Source organism: Eumetopias jubatus, unplaced genomic scaffold (genome assembly GCF_037043125.1).
Source record: "Eumetopias jubatus isolate StellerSeaLion01/CBP00866 unplaced genomic scaffold, mEumJub1_p1.0 scaffold_1, whole genome shotgun sequence".
Lineage (NCBI taxonomy): Eukaryota > Metazoa > Chordata > Mammalia > Carnivora > Otariidae > Eumetopias > Eumetopias jubatus.
The window spans coordinates 166,663,529-166,680,791 of NW_028274807.1; the positions used below are offsets into that span (position 1 = coordinate 166,663,529).

The window sequence follows — 17,263 nt, forward strand, 5'->3', positions numbered from 1 at the left end:
AAGAGGTACAGGGGCGCTTGGCTGGCTCAGTCGGTTGAGCATCTGCCTTCGGCTCAGATCATGATTGCGGGGTCCCAGGATGGAGGCCCCTGGGGCTTCCTGCTCGACGGGGAGTCTGCCCCTCCCCCTGCTCATGTTCTCCCGCTTGCTCACTCTCTCAAATAAATAAATAAAAGTCTTTAATAAATAAGAGGCATAAACATTAAACATCTCCACTTCCCGTCTTGCATTGCTGGTGCCCGATCTGAGGCAGAAGATGCGCAGTGAGCCTGGGAGGGCCTCCTTCCCCACCATCAAAACCAGGAGAGGGAAACAGAGAGGCACAGGGAAACTACGTTTCATGCCTGGAAACCTGATCTCTGATAGCCAGGGAGATACAACACCCACTTTTCAGGCTGTCACACGTGACTGCTTATTGAAGTAAAAACAGAATATCGATGACAGGATGGGGCAAAGGAAGCCCAAACATTAGTGAGAAAGGGCTGTCACAAACATTAAATGTCACCGCAGGTTTCCTGTCTGCCAAGGGGAGACCGGCAGCAAGCTGGGTGATGTCATTCCTACGACAGATAGGTAGGGGCAGTCTCATGCTTTTTTCCCGAGATTATATTCTCAAAAAAAACGATTCTACACACGTCAAGTTGATTCTGCAGCATCATGAGATCCAAAAATATAAACTGTGATCAAAGAGTAGAACAGAGGGCGCCTGGGTGGCCCAGTCATTAGGTGCCTGCCTTCGGCTCAGGTCATGATCCCAGGGTCCTGGGATCGAGTCCCACATTGGGCTCCTTGCTCCTTGGGAGCCTGCTTCTCCCTCTGCCTCTCTCTCTCTCTCTCTGTCTTTCATGAATAAATAAATAAAATCTTTAAAAAAAAAAAAAAAGTAGAACGGAGCATAAGGGTGGGGATGCTCCCCTTTGTTTCCAGGTCCGGTCCCTACAATTCCCACCTGTGTGCCAAGGGCAAATTTCTTAACCCTGAACATCATTTGCATCTATTTGTGGAGTCAGAGTAATTATAACCTCTCTGTCCCAGGACTGCCTCCGGACTCAGTGGGACAAGATGTGTAAAGCTGCCAACCCGAGGCCAGGGACAGGGCACAAACCGTGCAAACGGCCATCCCCTGCCTTCTCTCCCTGCCCAAAAAGTGCGGAGAAAGACTCTCTGATCCCCAACTTAGGGACTGTGAAGGAACCATTTGGGGTGAATGGCTATGGTCAGCATTTTAACGGCTCTCATGGTAACTATGACTCTCAGCAGGTGGTGGAATGGTCTCAAAAGGCACAGTGGCTGTGCGGCAGAGTAACAGGGGAACCCAGCAGGAGGAGAGGTAGGACCTGCTTCCGCCTGCCTGTGCCATCGGCAGCCAACCTTGCCACACACGGGTGGACCCGTAGCCTGAGGTGCCCTCTGTCGAGACTCCCAGGGATGGGGAGGGGATGCCAGTGACTGAAGTAACAGTTTCAGTGGCTGTGAGCAGTGAGGAGTCGACATATAGGTTCTCAGAACAATTAAATCAGAGTCTGGATGTTCTTGAAAGTTCCCCAGAAGAACTTTCCAGAGGGATGAGGGTTGAGTTTCGGGCACCAGGGGACAGAGATACGGGAGCCAAGCATTTCTCTGTGTCTCCTTCATGGTTCACAGTGGGTGACGGGCCTAATTTCTTTTTCTCTCTGCTCTGTATTTCTGAGATGTCCCATGCTCTCTTTAATGAGCAAGAATCACTTATGCTGTGGAACCAAATGATGAGCTCACAGCATTTCACATGCTTCCCATGAGGAAGCCCGGGGTCAGGCTCACTGGCCAACTAACCGTTCTGTCTCATGTGACAAACAAGATGAGGACCCGTACCCCAACTCCCACAGAGCAGCCATGAGGATGAAATAAGCAAGCACTCAACAGTGATAAGCTATCATTCTTATTTACTGTGGTGATTATTACCATCCCCAACCCTAGGTCAGGCTCTCTCCCAAGTGCTTTCTCATATGCATGACCTGTTTTTTTTTAAAGATTTTATTTTCAAGTAATCTCTGAACGTAATATGGGGCTCGAACTTACAACCTTGAGATCAAGAGTCACATGCTCTACCAACTGAGCCAGCCAGGCGCCCCTATGTGTGGCCTATTTAATTCAGATAACAGCTCTGGGGAAAAGGTTCAACTGCTATCTCTGTTTTATATATTCAAAACAAGCGAAACCTAGAATAGTTATTTATATTTTGCTTATTTTATGCCCCACTTCCTTCGATTGAAAGGCTTATGCATGCTGAGCCCATGGGAGAGAGGCCTGGGGTCTCCTCCCCAGCTGCACAGGGACACTGAACACTGTGACAAACCCAGAAACCAAACACTTGAGCAGAGGGGACTCTAACTGCCAATGAAGTCTTTCCTCAGTGAGCACAATCTGGAAATCCCTCCCTCCTTTCATAGTCCCCACGATAAACAGTGATGTAATCATTATTACTCTTCAGCTGACTCATAAGGCTAAAATGGATCCTTCTAGAACAAATAAAAGTGACTCAGTCATAACTAAAGAACCCCAGTGCCAACTGGCCATATCAGTGACAAACATAGCTTTCTGGGCCCTCTTTTTTCCTTTCCATTTTAATCTCTGGGCTGGACCCTCCTGGATATCCAAAGTCCAACACTGATACACACACACACACACACACACACACACACACACACACACACACACCCCACTCAAAACTCCCAATTCAAGCTAGACAAAAAATTAAGTAAATCTGAGGGAATGACCTCCCAATGGACCTTCCTAATTGCTCTATCTCTGGTTCTCCATTGGACCTGTACTCCACCAGCTGCTAAAATGATTTACCCTTCCTCATTCATTCATTTATTCATTCATTCATTGTATTAGGGACTGGGGATGCCATCCATTATCAAAACTGACATGATCCCAACATTAAGCTAGTTAAATAAGAGATTTCTAATATCAACTGGGAGAAGTTTTCTGGTGAAAACTAACTCGACAGAGGGAGGGGTACCCGACAGACTGACTTAGGGAAGCCAGGCAAGGCTTCTGTAGGCAGATACCATTTAAGCAGAGACTCAAACAATGAGAAGGATTAGCCACAGGAAGATGCACGGGAGATGGGGAGGGACCAGCATTCTAAGAACATATACGAAGGTCCTGAGGCAGAAAACAGCTTGGTGTATCTCCTCAGATGAAGGATGACCCTAGTGGCAGAGCTATAAATGAAGGGGAAAGTGGCACAGATGAGGTGAAAGAGCTGGGCAAGGGTTAGACCATGTGAGACCCCACAGGCCATGGTTAGGTACAACCTTATCATCAACCCCCATGAACTGAAGTAATCTATAGGCAAGACATTGCTTACCAAAGACTCCTTTCCTCCCTCTCATACCCAGCCTCCCTTGCAATTAAGCTGGGGCCACATGACTGGTTCCGGCCAATGGGTTTTAAGTGGAAATGCTACTGTCACTTTCTGGATGGAGCACGGAAGAGCCAGTGAGCCTCTTTCAGGCCTCACTTCCCCAGTCACACTGACCCCGGAAGCCATGTGTTCCAGAAGACAGAGCCTACAGCACTGGACTTTGAGAAATCCATCTGTGTGGTGTTGAACAACGGAGGTTTCAGGGTTTATCCATGACTGCAACATAACCTAGCCTATCCTGGTTAACGGACGATCTCAATATGAGTTTGAAACTTGCAACCCACAGGAGCAGTTACGCTAGCTAGTTATGCTAGCTTAGCACAGAGCAGGAGTTCAGTAAAGGGCAGTTCTTTTCATTCCAGCTCTCACCCTCCCTCTCTAAAAAACTGGGGACTGATTTAGATGCATTGCACATACATTCTGTTCATTCTCACACAACCCCCCAAAATCCCAACAGTGATTAAAGCCTCGCTCTGTTCCAGTGGAGTAACTAATGTGTGGAAGGAAAGTCAGGTGACCTGTCCTGAGCCACACAGCACTAATATTTTTTTAAGATTTTATTTATTTGACAGAGAGATAGAGAGAGAGCACAAGTAGGCAGAACGGCAGGCCGAGGGAGAGGGAGAAGCAGGCTCCCCACTGAGCAGGGAGCCCGATGCGGGGCTTGATCCCAGGACACTGGGATCATGACCCAAGCCGAAGGCAGATACTTAACCGACTGAGCCACCCAGTCGCCCCATCAGCACTAACCTTTTAAAAACTTCACCATCTCTTATGTTTTGCAGCTTCCCGGTTTATGAGAATAATAGACAGGGCAATATGTGTACCTACTTTACAGAGGGGAAAAGTGAGACCTGATGCCATCTAGTGACCTACCCCAGTAGGGTTTAAGGTCAAGCAGACCTGGGTCCCCACCCCAGCCCATTACTTACTAGCAATGCGGCTTTCGGCATGTTAGTTCATCTCTGAGCCTCAGTTTCCACATCTATAAAATGGGAATAATAAGATTTATGAAGTAAGATGCCTATCTGGCACATATTAGGTACCAAATACAAGTTATAACTAGAACCAGTTAGGCGGACTCCTGGCCTGAGGGGGTCTTAGCCAAATAGAGTGCCACCTCCGGGGCACTTCTCCAGTGGCCCTGAATCCTATCCATGCATTGTCATTCCCTAGCTTGGAAAGGGGCAGATATTGGGAAGCCTTCCAAGAGAGCAAACGCACGAGCCCCGTCTGGCTCTTGCAATAACTCGGGCTCTTTGGGAAGGAAAGAGATCATTCTCTTCTGTTTCACTTTAGGCGGCAGCCAAAAACTCCCCATTCAGTGAGAACCCAGCTCCAGGAAGGAAATGACTCTGGGCGAGACGCCAAACCAAAAGTCAGAAAACGTCAAGGTTGCACAACCAAAATGACACTGTGTGAAAACTGCAAAAGTCCAAAGAAAAGTCCCAGGAAGATGGTAGCAGCAGGAGGAAAAATAAAACCTCCCAATCCCTTCCGATTCCAGAAGCTTCTTGGGCTCCTACTCAGAACCTCACAGTCCCCTATTCCACACAGCGGCCAGAACAATGGGCACACTTCAGACACAAGCCCTCCAAAATCTTCCCTTTCCTCCCTGAGAAAGCAGCCTCTTGACCACCGCCTTCGAGGCCTTGGGTGGCCTGACGCTGCACCCTGCCCTCTCCCAGGCTCAGCCCACCGCACTGTCCTCTTGCTGAGGCCCCCACGGCCTCTGTTTGGGTCCTGAAACATCACCCCTTCCCACCTTCAGGCCTTTGCGTGAGCTGTGTCCTCCGCCTAGAAATAATCCTGCAGTCCCTCACTCACTAGTCTCACTTGTCCTTCTAATGGAGGCTCAGGTTTCGCTTCCTCAGGAAGCTTCCTCCCATGAGCTCAAGTCCTGCCCTCTTCCGCCTCGCCCTACACTTGTCTCCGTGTCACCCTCCTGTCAAGATGTGTCTCCCACACTAGACTGCAGGCTCCCTAAGGTCTAGGACCTCGTCTGTACTTTCACTGCTGTGTCCCTAGTGCCGAGCGTATTGAAGTAGGCACTTGACAAATATTTCTTTAGTTCATTGTTGACTCTCTGGCCCAGCTTCCATGTATCTAACTCACTGTGGGGAGGAAGGAGGCAGAGTTTTATCTCACAGGTTAGGCACACCTGGTTTCCAGTCTTCCAGAGCTAGAGCCATCTGATCCTCACCATCGGCAGGCTCAGCCCCTAGGCTGCCTTTGGTGGCATTTAACCAGCTCTAGAGCTCAGCAGTGATGAGAGCCAATCCCTTTGGTTGGGAGCCACGGCTCCGATACTGTGGCCTCTGCCTTGAATCCTGTTCCTACACACCCAAGATGTTAGAACTTAGGCTCTGGAGCCTGGTGCATTGTCCCCCACCCACCCACCCAAGCCTGATAGTCAGGAAAAGTCCCTCTTGGGAGTAGGACCTTCATGTTTTGAGCCCCAGGGTGATGGTTAGCCCTGGACCCTTGCATCAGATTCCTTCCATCAGAAGCTGAATGCTGGCCTGACCATAAAAATCTGCCCCTGATCCCCCAGTCTCTCCATCATGAAGCTCCCCTGAAATGCCCGGCAAATTTCATCATGGTCACCATTTCACTAGAGCAGTGATTCCCACAATGTGTTGGTTCCTTGGGACTATTAATAAGCATCCAATGAAAAGGGGTTCCATGGTCAAATATAAATGGAAAACACTGGCCCAAATAGATCTCTTTGCTGCAGGATTTATCTGAGCCTTAATACAATGGTTTGCTTTATGAATCTCCAAAGGTAGGGGGCACTGATAAAAGCATACAGGATTTCCCAAGTTTAGTTATTCATGAACTCTTTGTTTGCAGGGGGATATCTTGCTGGAGCACTCTTCTGAGGCACGTGGTTTAGGAAATGCTACTCTAGACTATGATTCACCCTGCAGATGCCTTATACACACAGTACTTTCCCTATGGCAAGACATGTGTCAACCAGGACACACAGACGGCATTCCCCTTCATGTCCTGACCCAGAGATTAGGGTTTCATCCAACACCAAGCTCTTCGCTGTGGGCTTAGCAGAGCCTAGGGCTGTGACAACATCCATGGAGGACTACTTTACAACTGGTCTTTGCCCAAAACTGGGAGGTGAAAGTAGAGAGAATGGGGTAAAGAAAGGGCAAGAGAAGGGACAATGTCATCTTACAAAGGAGAGAATCAACAGGCATTGCCTAGAGCTGAATGGAAAAAGAATCCGAAATGTAAGGATGTTCATTAAACACTGCAAAAGCAAATCTACAGAGGAACTAAAAATTGTGATATAAATGTATTAGAAAGGGCGAGGAGCTGTGTATAAGCTGAATCCTCTTCTTTTAGAAAGCCAGTGGATAATACTTAAATTAATAAATATGAAAAGGACAGTATAAGCACCTTATTTAGAGATAGTACTAATATGGCAGAGAATGCCCACCCCCCCCACCCCAGCCCCCGTCTTCCCACATTCTAGAAGTTTTAGCTAGATATATGGCTGCCTGGCTAGAAACTACATTTCCCAGACCAGGAGGAAGTGGGCTGTGAAAGCCTAGTAGCCCCCTGTAAGGACAGCCTCTCTTCAGTTCCCACTTCAGATGAGGCCACAGAGAATAATGAACAGGGAAGCTTCCCCCCGACGCCTGCCCCCACCCCTCACCCCACTTGTTAAAACACAGACCGAGGACCCCACCACCCCCGGAGTTTCTGAATCAGCAGATGAGGTGACCCAAGAATTTGCATCTCTAACGAGTTCAAGGTGATGCTGATGCTCAGAAGTCTGGGGACCACACTTGGAGAATCCCTGATCTACTGAGAAGGGGATGCAGATGGATCAAGCACACAACTTACTCCCCTGGCCCGGGAGGGACCTTCACAATTGCTGCTCAGCCAGGTTTGTCACCTGTTACACATGGGTGGCTCCAGCATGTTTCTCGTTTCGAATGGGAGAGTTCTGATTGTGGCTTCCTGTTCAGATACCACTGCGGGGTTCTGGGTGTGCTGGGGGAAGGATAGCCGATAACTTCTCTTTGGTGGAGAGGTACTGGACCATGGGGGCCTGATCCCCCAGATCCTGGGCCTTGAGCTAATGGAAGAAACCGATTAGGACCTCTGGCCTGTCTCCCTTGGGGAAAGGGTGAGCATGTTTTAGGTGTGAGAAGACAGGCGTATACGGATATTTGGGTGGCTGAAAGGCGAGAATTATAGAGAGACTGCTGTCCCTCCAATATTTATTCCCTCCTCCTCTAGCGTAATAGAAGTTTTCATTGTGCACATAACCTCCCAGCTACAGATTACATTTCCCAGCCTCCCCTGCAACTAGGTGCTATCATGTGACTAGGTCCTGGCCAATGGCTTGGAAGGCAAGTTAGGCGCGCAACTTGCCTTCCAAGCCCTTTGTGCCACAGCTGGAAGGTGCATGCGAAGCTCGGAGTAATCATGTCAGGTGTGAGGGGCAGCCAGGTGCCCAAGACAGCAGAGCATTGCAAAAAACAAAACAAAACAAAACACCTGATCCTTGATACCCTGCAGCTGCCCATTCAGCCCTGGGCAGCTTGGACTGTCACAGGAGAGAGAAATAAAGGTCTTAATTAAAATGTCACTGTCTACTGCCCTTAGTAGCAGCAGTGAACCAGAAATGTTAATACAGACAAGTACCAAGAAACGGCTCAAAGAATAAAAAGGGGTTGACCCTGGCAAACAGAGTTGCCGGAGGAATGGGTGGTTAGGTAGTAAGCCTTCTGTGCTAATTTATTCTAATTCTTGTAACATTTAATGTTGGGAGTGTGACAAACAGAATAACAATGGTCTTGGCAATGATGGCCGAGAAAATAGGAAGGAACAGAGACCCACAGGCGCAGCTCTTTACACAACCACACCAGCAGCCACCCACAGTACTTGATTTCAAGAGACCAGATGCAGGGTGGCCCCCAGCGGGCCCATCGCACCACCTTTCAGTTCAGGCACCGTCTTCAGAAGGCCTCTGTCAAATGCAAATATATTATCTGGAGATGCAAGTCTCTGAGGAAGCCAGTTTATTTCCAGGACCCCTGGTGTGTGTGGTTTTCAAGCATGGTTCTATCCAATCTCTTCTTTTTTTTATTATTTAAAATCAATATATTAACATATCGTGTATTGTTAGTTTCAGAGGTAAAGGTTACTGATTCATCAGTTGCATTTAACACCCAGTGCTCATCCCATCACGTGCCCTCCTTAATGCCCGTCACCCAGTGACCCACCCTTCCACCCCCCTCCCCTATCAAATCTATTCTTAAAGCCCTTTAAGAAGTGGTAGGCAGAAGTCGGGTTCTCAAACTGCTGGAAGCAGCTGAGCAAGTTTATGAAAAATAAGGTTTAATGTTATGATTAGGGAAGGGAAAATGGCTTTGACTAGTTGGACTACAGAAACTTAAAATGCTTCACACATACAGAATACGCCCTCTGTGTTCACCTCCACAAAGGGGCAGAGATTTATAGCGCTTTCTGCTTTTTTTAAACTAACGAAAATAACAAGATAGAGAAAGGGGAAGTGTCCTGCCTGAGGACGCAAAGCAAGAGTAAGAACACAACCAGGCTCTCAGAAGAATAGCCAGGGGATGTGTGGATGTGGAAAGAAGCCTCAGTCTCTCTTCCTCAGGCAAATTTAATCAGCAGGGCTAGAGGGGGAAGAGAGAAGAGGTTTGGGGAACAAAGGTAGACTCACATAGTCCTGACAGGTTGGAGGTAGCCGGACCAGGACAGCAGGGATCTGAGTCAAATTCTAGACAGAAGAGAGGCTGACAGAGAAACTATGGCTGTTGTTTGGAAGCCCAAAGAGGTTTCTGTGAGAAAAGCTAAGAACGAGGGTGCTGGATCCAGACACGCCTGGGTGTACCCTCCGTCCCTACCCATGACCAGACTTGTGCCCTTGCGGGGAGGGGGGGATCACTTAGCCATTCCTCGTTTCCTCAGGGGGAGAAGGGGCTCCTCAGAACTGTTGGGAGGAGACTGGCACATCGAGAGTGCTCAGTCACTGTTAGCTTAAAACCAAGTGTCACGCTGCCATGAGTGTGTTTCTTTGAAGTTGGCACTACTTTGTTTGTTGACCTCAAATCGTTAAGAATATGTTCCAGATTAGTCAACAGTCAGGTTTTGACGTCAACAGCAAGTTGCTATGTCCAACCAGAGGCCTTTCGCAATTCCTGGTGCTTGTCTGCTTTTGGGGCTCGGGACAACCCTGCAGCATCTCAGCCACCTGGGAGAGACAAAACCAGGGTGTGCTGCGGGCCTCGAGCTGCAAGCCCCCTCCCCAGAGTGGACTGCACTGGAAACGCGGGCCCCTGGATTCCGACTGAACTTGATCCAGCGGCATTGCCCCTCCCCCTCCCTCCCTGCCTCTTTTCCAGCCCATTAGGAGTCTATCATTAATTCTCTCAAAGTATGAAAAACATCTAAGGGCACATTCGATGCTAACCGTTTCTCCCCATCTACCAGGCTCTGGGGCTAAAGGGGCAGGTGCCAGTCACAACAGCCAACTGAAATGCCACAAGGTCCACGGGACGATGGGGGGCCATGGCACCATGAGTGTCCCAGGGGAGCTCCGATGTCATCCAGCCCACCTCTGCCACACCAAGGCGGGGAGACTAAAGCCCAGGGAAAGGGAGGGACCTGCCCATGTAACTGCAGAGGGCTGAGCTGTGCTGCCTCACCGCTTTCCTGTGAAGCCACAGCACCCCCAGCTGCCCCAGGCACCCCCAGCGGACCAGGACAAGGACCTGGGAGCGGGGCATGTCAGGGGAGGGATACTGTCTGACAGGACTGAAGGGAACCCTCTCAGGACAGAAGGGCTGGTGGGGCAGGGAGGGCTTTCAGGAAGTCCAGAAGCATGGGGAGTCTGGCGGCCGAGCCCTGGACCATCCCTCCCTAGTCTGAGGAAAACAGTGAGCTTGGGGAGGCAGCCAGGCAGGAGCCGAGGCTGCAGAGGCTTAGGGGTGGCCGTGTCTGGAGACGTGCCCACTCTTGACTTAGAGATTACAGTGCTGGGGCTGGAGGGCTGAGGGGGTCAGCCTGAGTCTCACACTGGTGCATCACTCCCCGCCGTGTGAGCAGGATCTTCCTTCCCCACAGCCTGCCCCCAGACAGGGACTCCTGCTATGAGAGGAACCGTCCTTCATCTAGTGAGACTGTGTCCCTGGATGCCCTAAATCCTGGAGAGTCGCCAAGTGGCTAAGGGCGAGAGAGGGTCCTGCTGCCCCACTGGCCCTCTATGCCCAATGTGATCTACCCCTATGGTGCCCCTGAAAGCCTGGTTTGGGTTTCATCTCTAGATCTCCCCACCTGCAGGGCCACCCCAATGTCCCGTGTTCTCCTGACATCTCTGAGGGTGGAGGCCTCTAAACCCCCATCCCTCAGTTCCTTGCTTTAGATCCCACCACCCCTCCTCCTGGAAGCCCTCCATGATTCCAGAAGGCCTGAGGTACAGTCAGGAAAGTGCTGAACCTGGGTCTACTGATTCAGCCACATTATGCCCAACCCAGGAACCCCAAACAGAACAACACCAGGGCCCACACCGGGTCTTCTTCAGGTCTCCAGGGCTCAGAACGTACTGTTCTCTATCTCCCACACTAGCTCTGTGCTGGTTCCGTCAAAGCCGCAAGCTCTCCCTGGGCTCTCTTACCCAAACTCTTCACATGGCTGTCTTCTTTCCATTGCTCCAGTTTCGCCTCCTCAAACTGCCCTTCTGTGACTAACATGTTCTAGGAGGCTCTCCTACCTGGTCCCTCCAACCCATTATTTTTACTTATTTCCTGGTCTATTGACTATACCTTCATAAGACTATGTCCTGCATGAGGGCAAAGGACCTGTCTCTTTGCCCATCACTGTATTCTAGAAATGAAGACAGCACCAGACACTGGGCATGTGTTCAGAAAGTACCTATTAAAAGACTGGTTCGTTACCCCTTACTGAAGGGGTCTCTTTGGGGACATGAGGAAGAATGGGGGACCTAGATGGGAGTAACCATCATCCCTCCTGCCTTCAGCTGAGCACTGGCCGAACACCAAGCACTTGACATAATTCTACTTCTTCAACTTTACAGCCACTCCTCATGATAGGGAGCGATTATTACCTGCTAGATATGTTCCCACCGTTGTTGTAATAGTGGATAGGAGGATAACTTGGTAATATTGGTGCCACCAATATTAATAAAAACTTAAAATACACAGACTCTCAACCCAGCCATTCCAATGCTAAAAAAAAATCATCCTCCAGGGGCACCTGGGTGGCTCAGTTATTAAGCATCTGCCTTCGGCTCTGGTCATGGTCCCTGGGTCCAGGGATCAAACCCCCAGTTGGGCTCCCTGCTCGGCGGGAAGCCTGCTTCTCCCTCTCCCACCCCCTGATTGTGTTCTCTCTTTTGCTGTCTCTCTCTGTCAAATAAATAAGTAAAATCTTTTAAAAAATTAAAAATAAAAATAAATTTAAAAATCCTCCTCCAGCTAGACTGACCTATGTGCACATACGGTGCATACGTCTAAGGGTACAACACTGTGTATGGGAGAAAACTAAGAAGCAAGGTAAACACCTACCAGTAGGGGTAAGGTAAATAAATCATGGCATGTCTGTCAAATGAACGCAATGCAGTTGTTAAAAGAATGTGCTAGGGATGCCTGGGTAGCTCAGTCAGATAAGCATCTGCCTTTGGGGGCGCCTGGGTGGCTCAGTCGTTAAGCATCTGCCTTCGGCTCAGGTCATGATCCCAGGGTCCTGGGATCAAGCCCCACATCAGGCTCCCTGCTCGGCGGGGAGCCTGCCTCTCCCTCTGCCGCTCCCCCTGCTTGTGTTCCTTCTCTCGCTGTGTCTCTCTCTGTCAAATAAATAAATAAAATCTTAAAAAAAAAAAAAAGCATCTGCCTTTGGTTCAGGTCATGATCCCAGGGTCCTAAGATTGAGTCCCACTTTGGGCTCCTTGCTCAGCGGGGAGCCTGCTTCTCCCTCTCCCTCTGCCTGCACTCCACCTGCTTGTGCTCTCTCTCTCACTCTGTCAAATAAATAAAATCTTTAAAAATTAATTAATCAATTAATTTAAAAACAAAATAAAATAAAAGAATGTGCTAGTGAGGCACCTGGGTGGCTCAGTCAGTTAAGCATCCGACTCTTGGTTTCAGCTCAGGATCTTTGGGTCCTGAGATCGAACCCCACGTTGGACTCCACACTGGGTGTTTAGCATGCTTATGATTCTGTCTCTTCCTCTCTGCCCCTCCCCGCCTCTAAACCATAAATAAATAAAAAATAAATTATTTTTACTGTAGACTTTTTTGGATTTTTATGTAGAGCTACTTTTTTTAATCATTATTTCTTTATTTATTTTTGGAAGCGAGAAGCAGAATTTAAAAGGTACAAAAGAACTCAGAGTAAAGTCTCTCTCCAACATCTTGATCCCTGGCCGCGCAACCCCTCTCCCACAGGGAACCACCATTACGGATTTCTTAGGTGGATGGTAAATTCTTTTTTTTTTTTAATATTTTTTTTAAGATTTTATTTATTTATTTGAGAGAGAGAGAATGAGAGAGAGCGCGCACATGAGAGGGAGGAGGGTCCGAGGGAGAAGCAGACTCCCCGCCGAGCAGGGAGCCCGATGCGGGACTTGATCCCAGGACTCCAGGATCATGACCTGAACCGAAGGCAGTCACTCAACCAACTGAGCCACCCAGGCATCCCGGTAAATTCTTTCATTTACACTTTTTCTAAGATGAAGAAAGTTTCCCGGCCGCAGGTGCAGCTCATGCTGAAACCCGCTCCTGGGCGGCTGCCCGGGGCCTCGTGGCTACTCACAGTTCAGAACGATCTGAGCTGCGCGGTAGAGCTGCAGGCGACACAGGAGGTCCACCAGCTGCTGGACGGTGGCCTGCCGCATGCCCCACCACCACAGCAGCTCCCGCGTGATGCTCACGCCCTGCACCCGCTCCATCGACTTGATCTTCCGCAACTGCGTCAGGTCTGTGATCACGTACGAGGCTGGAAGGCAAGGGAGAGGCTCTGCTTAGCGTCAGAAAGGCAGTCACCAGAGGGTCCCCAGGCTAGCGGGCTCTGTCCACAGCATACTCTCTCTCGCACCCCATCACACCTAAAATTCCACCTTTAGCTGGGGTCCACTGGCAGCCCAAGGTATAGGGCTGCCCCCACTTGATACCTGTGGGACTGGCACATCAACTACACTGGAGTGTAAATACCAACTTCACGGCCACACAAAACAGGAGAAAGCCCACTGGACCAGAGGGTCAGGGGCTTTGCCCTTTAGCTGCTTATTTGCTATGGGCAAGGCACTTCACCAGTGGGAGCCTCAGTTTCCTCAACTGTAGATGGGGAGGTAATGGAACTTCTCTTGCCTCCCCTCCTAGGACAGAAGCTCCGTGTAGACAGGGAGTTTTTTCTGTTCTGTCCACTGGAGGGTCCCCAGAACAGAGATCAGCACCTGGCACAGAGTGGGGGCAAGGCCAGGCCCAGGGTGAGGCAAAAAGGAGGCACTCATGGGGACAAAATTTAAGGAGGTGCTCACTCTCGGGGCTGATCCTGCACTCAGAAGCTGGAGAGTAGGTGCCTCCTTAAATTCTGCCCTGGGTATCTCATTCTCCCCACCCCTAGGTCCCAGCCCTGGCAGGGGGGAATGAATGAATGAATGAATGAATGAACGAAAGAAAGGACAAAGGAACCCATGGCCCAGAATCCTCACAGAACTGTTACAGGATCAAGAGAGCCCGTGCATTAAAAGCGCTTTGTCCACTCTGAAACACCACAAAATTTGTGGGGGGGGGGCCACTGGCAGTAGTAAATATAAAGCATTCCTCCTTCACATATTTCATTATAAAATTAATGGTTGTTCACTAAAGAAAACTTGGAAAACGAAGGGGAGAAGACATTTATAAAACAAGTTACACAGCATCCCACTAGGGTACTTTCCCTTTCCCAAACTCTTCCCTCCCCTCGGCAGAGGAGCATTCTAGATGCAGTTGTTGCTGGCCTGTGAGATTCTGCAGCCTGCTCTCATCTATTAACATTACACCATAAGCGTTGCCCGAGTTGTTACAAGCTCTTCGTAAATGGCATTTAGAATGGTCACATGTATTCTGCTGAATTTACTAAAGCGAAGGAGGCTTTTTTTTTCCCTCTTAACTAGGAATAAAAGAATCACACTTCAGATCCAGAATTTCAAAAATCATGGAGCAGGAATCCACGTGAACATCAAGTCACTTGTTCACTCATTCAGCAGAATATTATTGAGCACTTCTGCGCTCCAAGACCATCACAAGCTCTAGAGATACTGTGGCAGGTAAACCAGAAGCCCGTGGAGATTTCTGTTTGAAAAATACAAACATAAGTGAATGGAGTGGGGAAGGGGACCACATTACAAAGGGCCTCAAAAGCCAGGCTATAGCCTTTGGACTCACTTCTAAGGGCCACAGATACTCTGGAAGAGCTCAGAGCCAGGGAGTGGCAGGATCACATTGCACAACCCCATCCCTCCGGAGGAATGGGAAAGATTGAGACAGCCTCCCAAAAAGAGAAAGCCTGTTAGGGATGGAAAGTTCTCAGTTGTAACTTTAGTCACTGGAAACCCCAGGCCAGATTCTTGGTCAGCGGGAAGTGATGTCAACAGGGTCAGGGGCTGCTTCCAGCAGCTGAGAGGAAAGAGTGGAGAGAGGAGGAAGGAACACCTCCCCCGCACCGTCTCCCTGCACCCCTTCTCTGCATGCCAGGCTGTTCGCTGGCATGCCTCCCACTCTTCAGAGGCAGTGTGATGTAATGGGCAAAACAGAAGCCCTGATGTGATGTCCAACCACAGCGTTGTGGGATGTGCTCTCCTTACAGGCCGCAAGAGAGAAGTAGGAACTAAGCCCTGAGGGGCCTCACATTTCACAGGCTCCCATGACAGGGATGTAGCTTAAGGTAGCAACCCATCAACATTTAACCAGGCCCTTAAAACGGGGGCAAGACAAGATAGAGACCTGGGGGGAATGAGTCACTGCCACAGACCCTGCGAAGCTCCTAGCTCTTTTCTCAACGCACATAAGAAATACCTGATGATTACAGCAGATCCGGCTAACAGGACAAAATCAAAGTCCCCATGATCATCCCACTTGGAGGAACCCAAAACAAACACTGGTCATACTTTTGCTTCTATTCTTTCACTTTTCTACAGATATAAAAATACATACTTATGGGGCACCTGGGTGGCTCAGTCGTTAAGCATCTGCCTTCGGCTCAGGTCATGATCCCAGGGTCCTGGGATCCAGCCCTGCATCAGGCTCCCTGCTCGGTGGGAAGCCTGCTTCTCCCCCTGCTTGTGCTCTCCTCTCTGACAAATAAATAAAATCTTTTTTTAAAAAAAGTACATATTTCTATCAGCAGGACAGTATAATGGTGGTTCAGGGTCCAGATTTTGGATTCTGAGGCCTGGGTTCAAATCCTATCCTGCTACTTACTTGCTGTGTACTTGGGGAAGCCTTTCAGCTCCCCTTGTGCCTCAGTTTCCTTATCTGCCAATGAGGATAACAACCGCACCTGCCTCAGAAGTTGTTGCCAGGATCCGATTAGTTACATATACAGATGTACTTGGAATAGTGCTTCGTACATAGAAAGTGTCACATAAGTGTTAGCTGTCATTATTAAACCAACTTCACTCTATGAAAACCTGCTTCTGTCCCCTGTGGTTGCCACCACGTGGGACCATCCCTCCAGGTCTGAGTCCCTGAATCCTGCAGGAGTTCCCTGAGAGTAGAAAATCTTGCCCATGTTCAAAGCCCTCTGGAACAGACACGACACAGTCTCCTGAAATGACCCACCCTAGGGCCAAAGACCCTTGTCAGGACTAGTGGGACTCCTCCCTGGCTAAGAGAAAAACACTAAGGAACATCCACACAACATGTTCCCTAAGCCTCTCGGCAACTCACCTCCATTTTTATAGATGAGGACACGAAAGGCTCAGAGAGAGGCAGTGACTTGCCCAGAATCACACAGCCAGACAGGGACAAAGTAGGACAATACACAAAGCCTAGCACAACAAAAGAACCCCTGTCTCCCCACCCCTTGGAAGACACCTGGGTGGAGGAAGCTGTAAGGAGCCTGTTTTCCCCCAAGGGCAAAAATTGATGCAGCTGTGATCATAGGGAAATGAACAGGAAGCAGGCACAATATCTGCCAACAATTGTCAGAGCCAAAGAGCATACATATGTGTGGCCATGTGATTTTCTAAATCACTTGAAGAAGAATCTTCCCACCCCACGGCCCCAGTACCACAAGGGACCATCTTTTCGAAATGACTCACAGAAGCAGAGACTCTTTAGAGATGGAAGGACAATGGTGACCACCAGTTCTGACGAAGAGAAAGCTGGACAACACTGTGGCTTGGCAAGGAGCAGCTAAATGGGGACATGGCTGACCCCCAGCCCAGCGAACCCCAACCCAACATGCACCATGGCTGCCCTGGGCTCAAAGCCCTTTCAGTGGGGGGAGAAGTGCACATGCCCCATGGCCTCACCACTCCTACAGCCTTCAGCTCATCATTTATTCAAGTGCTGAGAGTCGGCCCACTGGCCAGGCGCTGTGCTGTAGGCTCTGGGAATACAGGTGTGAACTAGATGGGTGACGTCCCTGGCCTCACGGTGCTTACATTCTCCAGGGAGAGAGAGACATAAATAAATAAGGAATAAGGTAATATCAAGGTTTGTTACATGGAACAGCGGAAATAAAACAGTGGTGGTACAGACAATAACGGGGGGGGGGGGTGGGCAGGGAAGGCCTCTAGAATAAGGGGAAGTATGAACCGAGACCTGAAAAACCATAGACCTCCAAAGATGTCAG

General features: G+C 49.4%; 1 protein-coding gene across 4 annotated transcripts in view; it reads right to left on the reverse strand.

Moving 5' to 3' along the window:
- The window catches only part of IRAK2 (interleukin 1 receptor associated kinase 2), a 63,077-nt gene that overhangs the window by 36,522 nt on the left and 9,292 nt on the right, over positions 1-17,263 (reverse strand). For all 4 annotated transcript variants that reach the window (XM_028101646.2, XM_028101645.2, XM_028101647.2 and 1 more), the window contains exon 2: positions 13,238-13,420. In XM_028101646.2, coding sequence (XP_027957447.1) covers positions 13,238-13,420 — 183 coding nt within the window. The remainder of the gene's footprint in view (positions 1-13,237; positions 13,421-17,263) is intronic.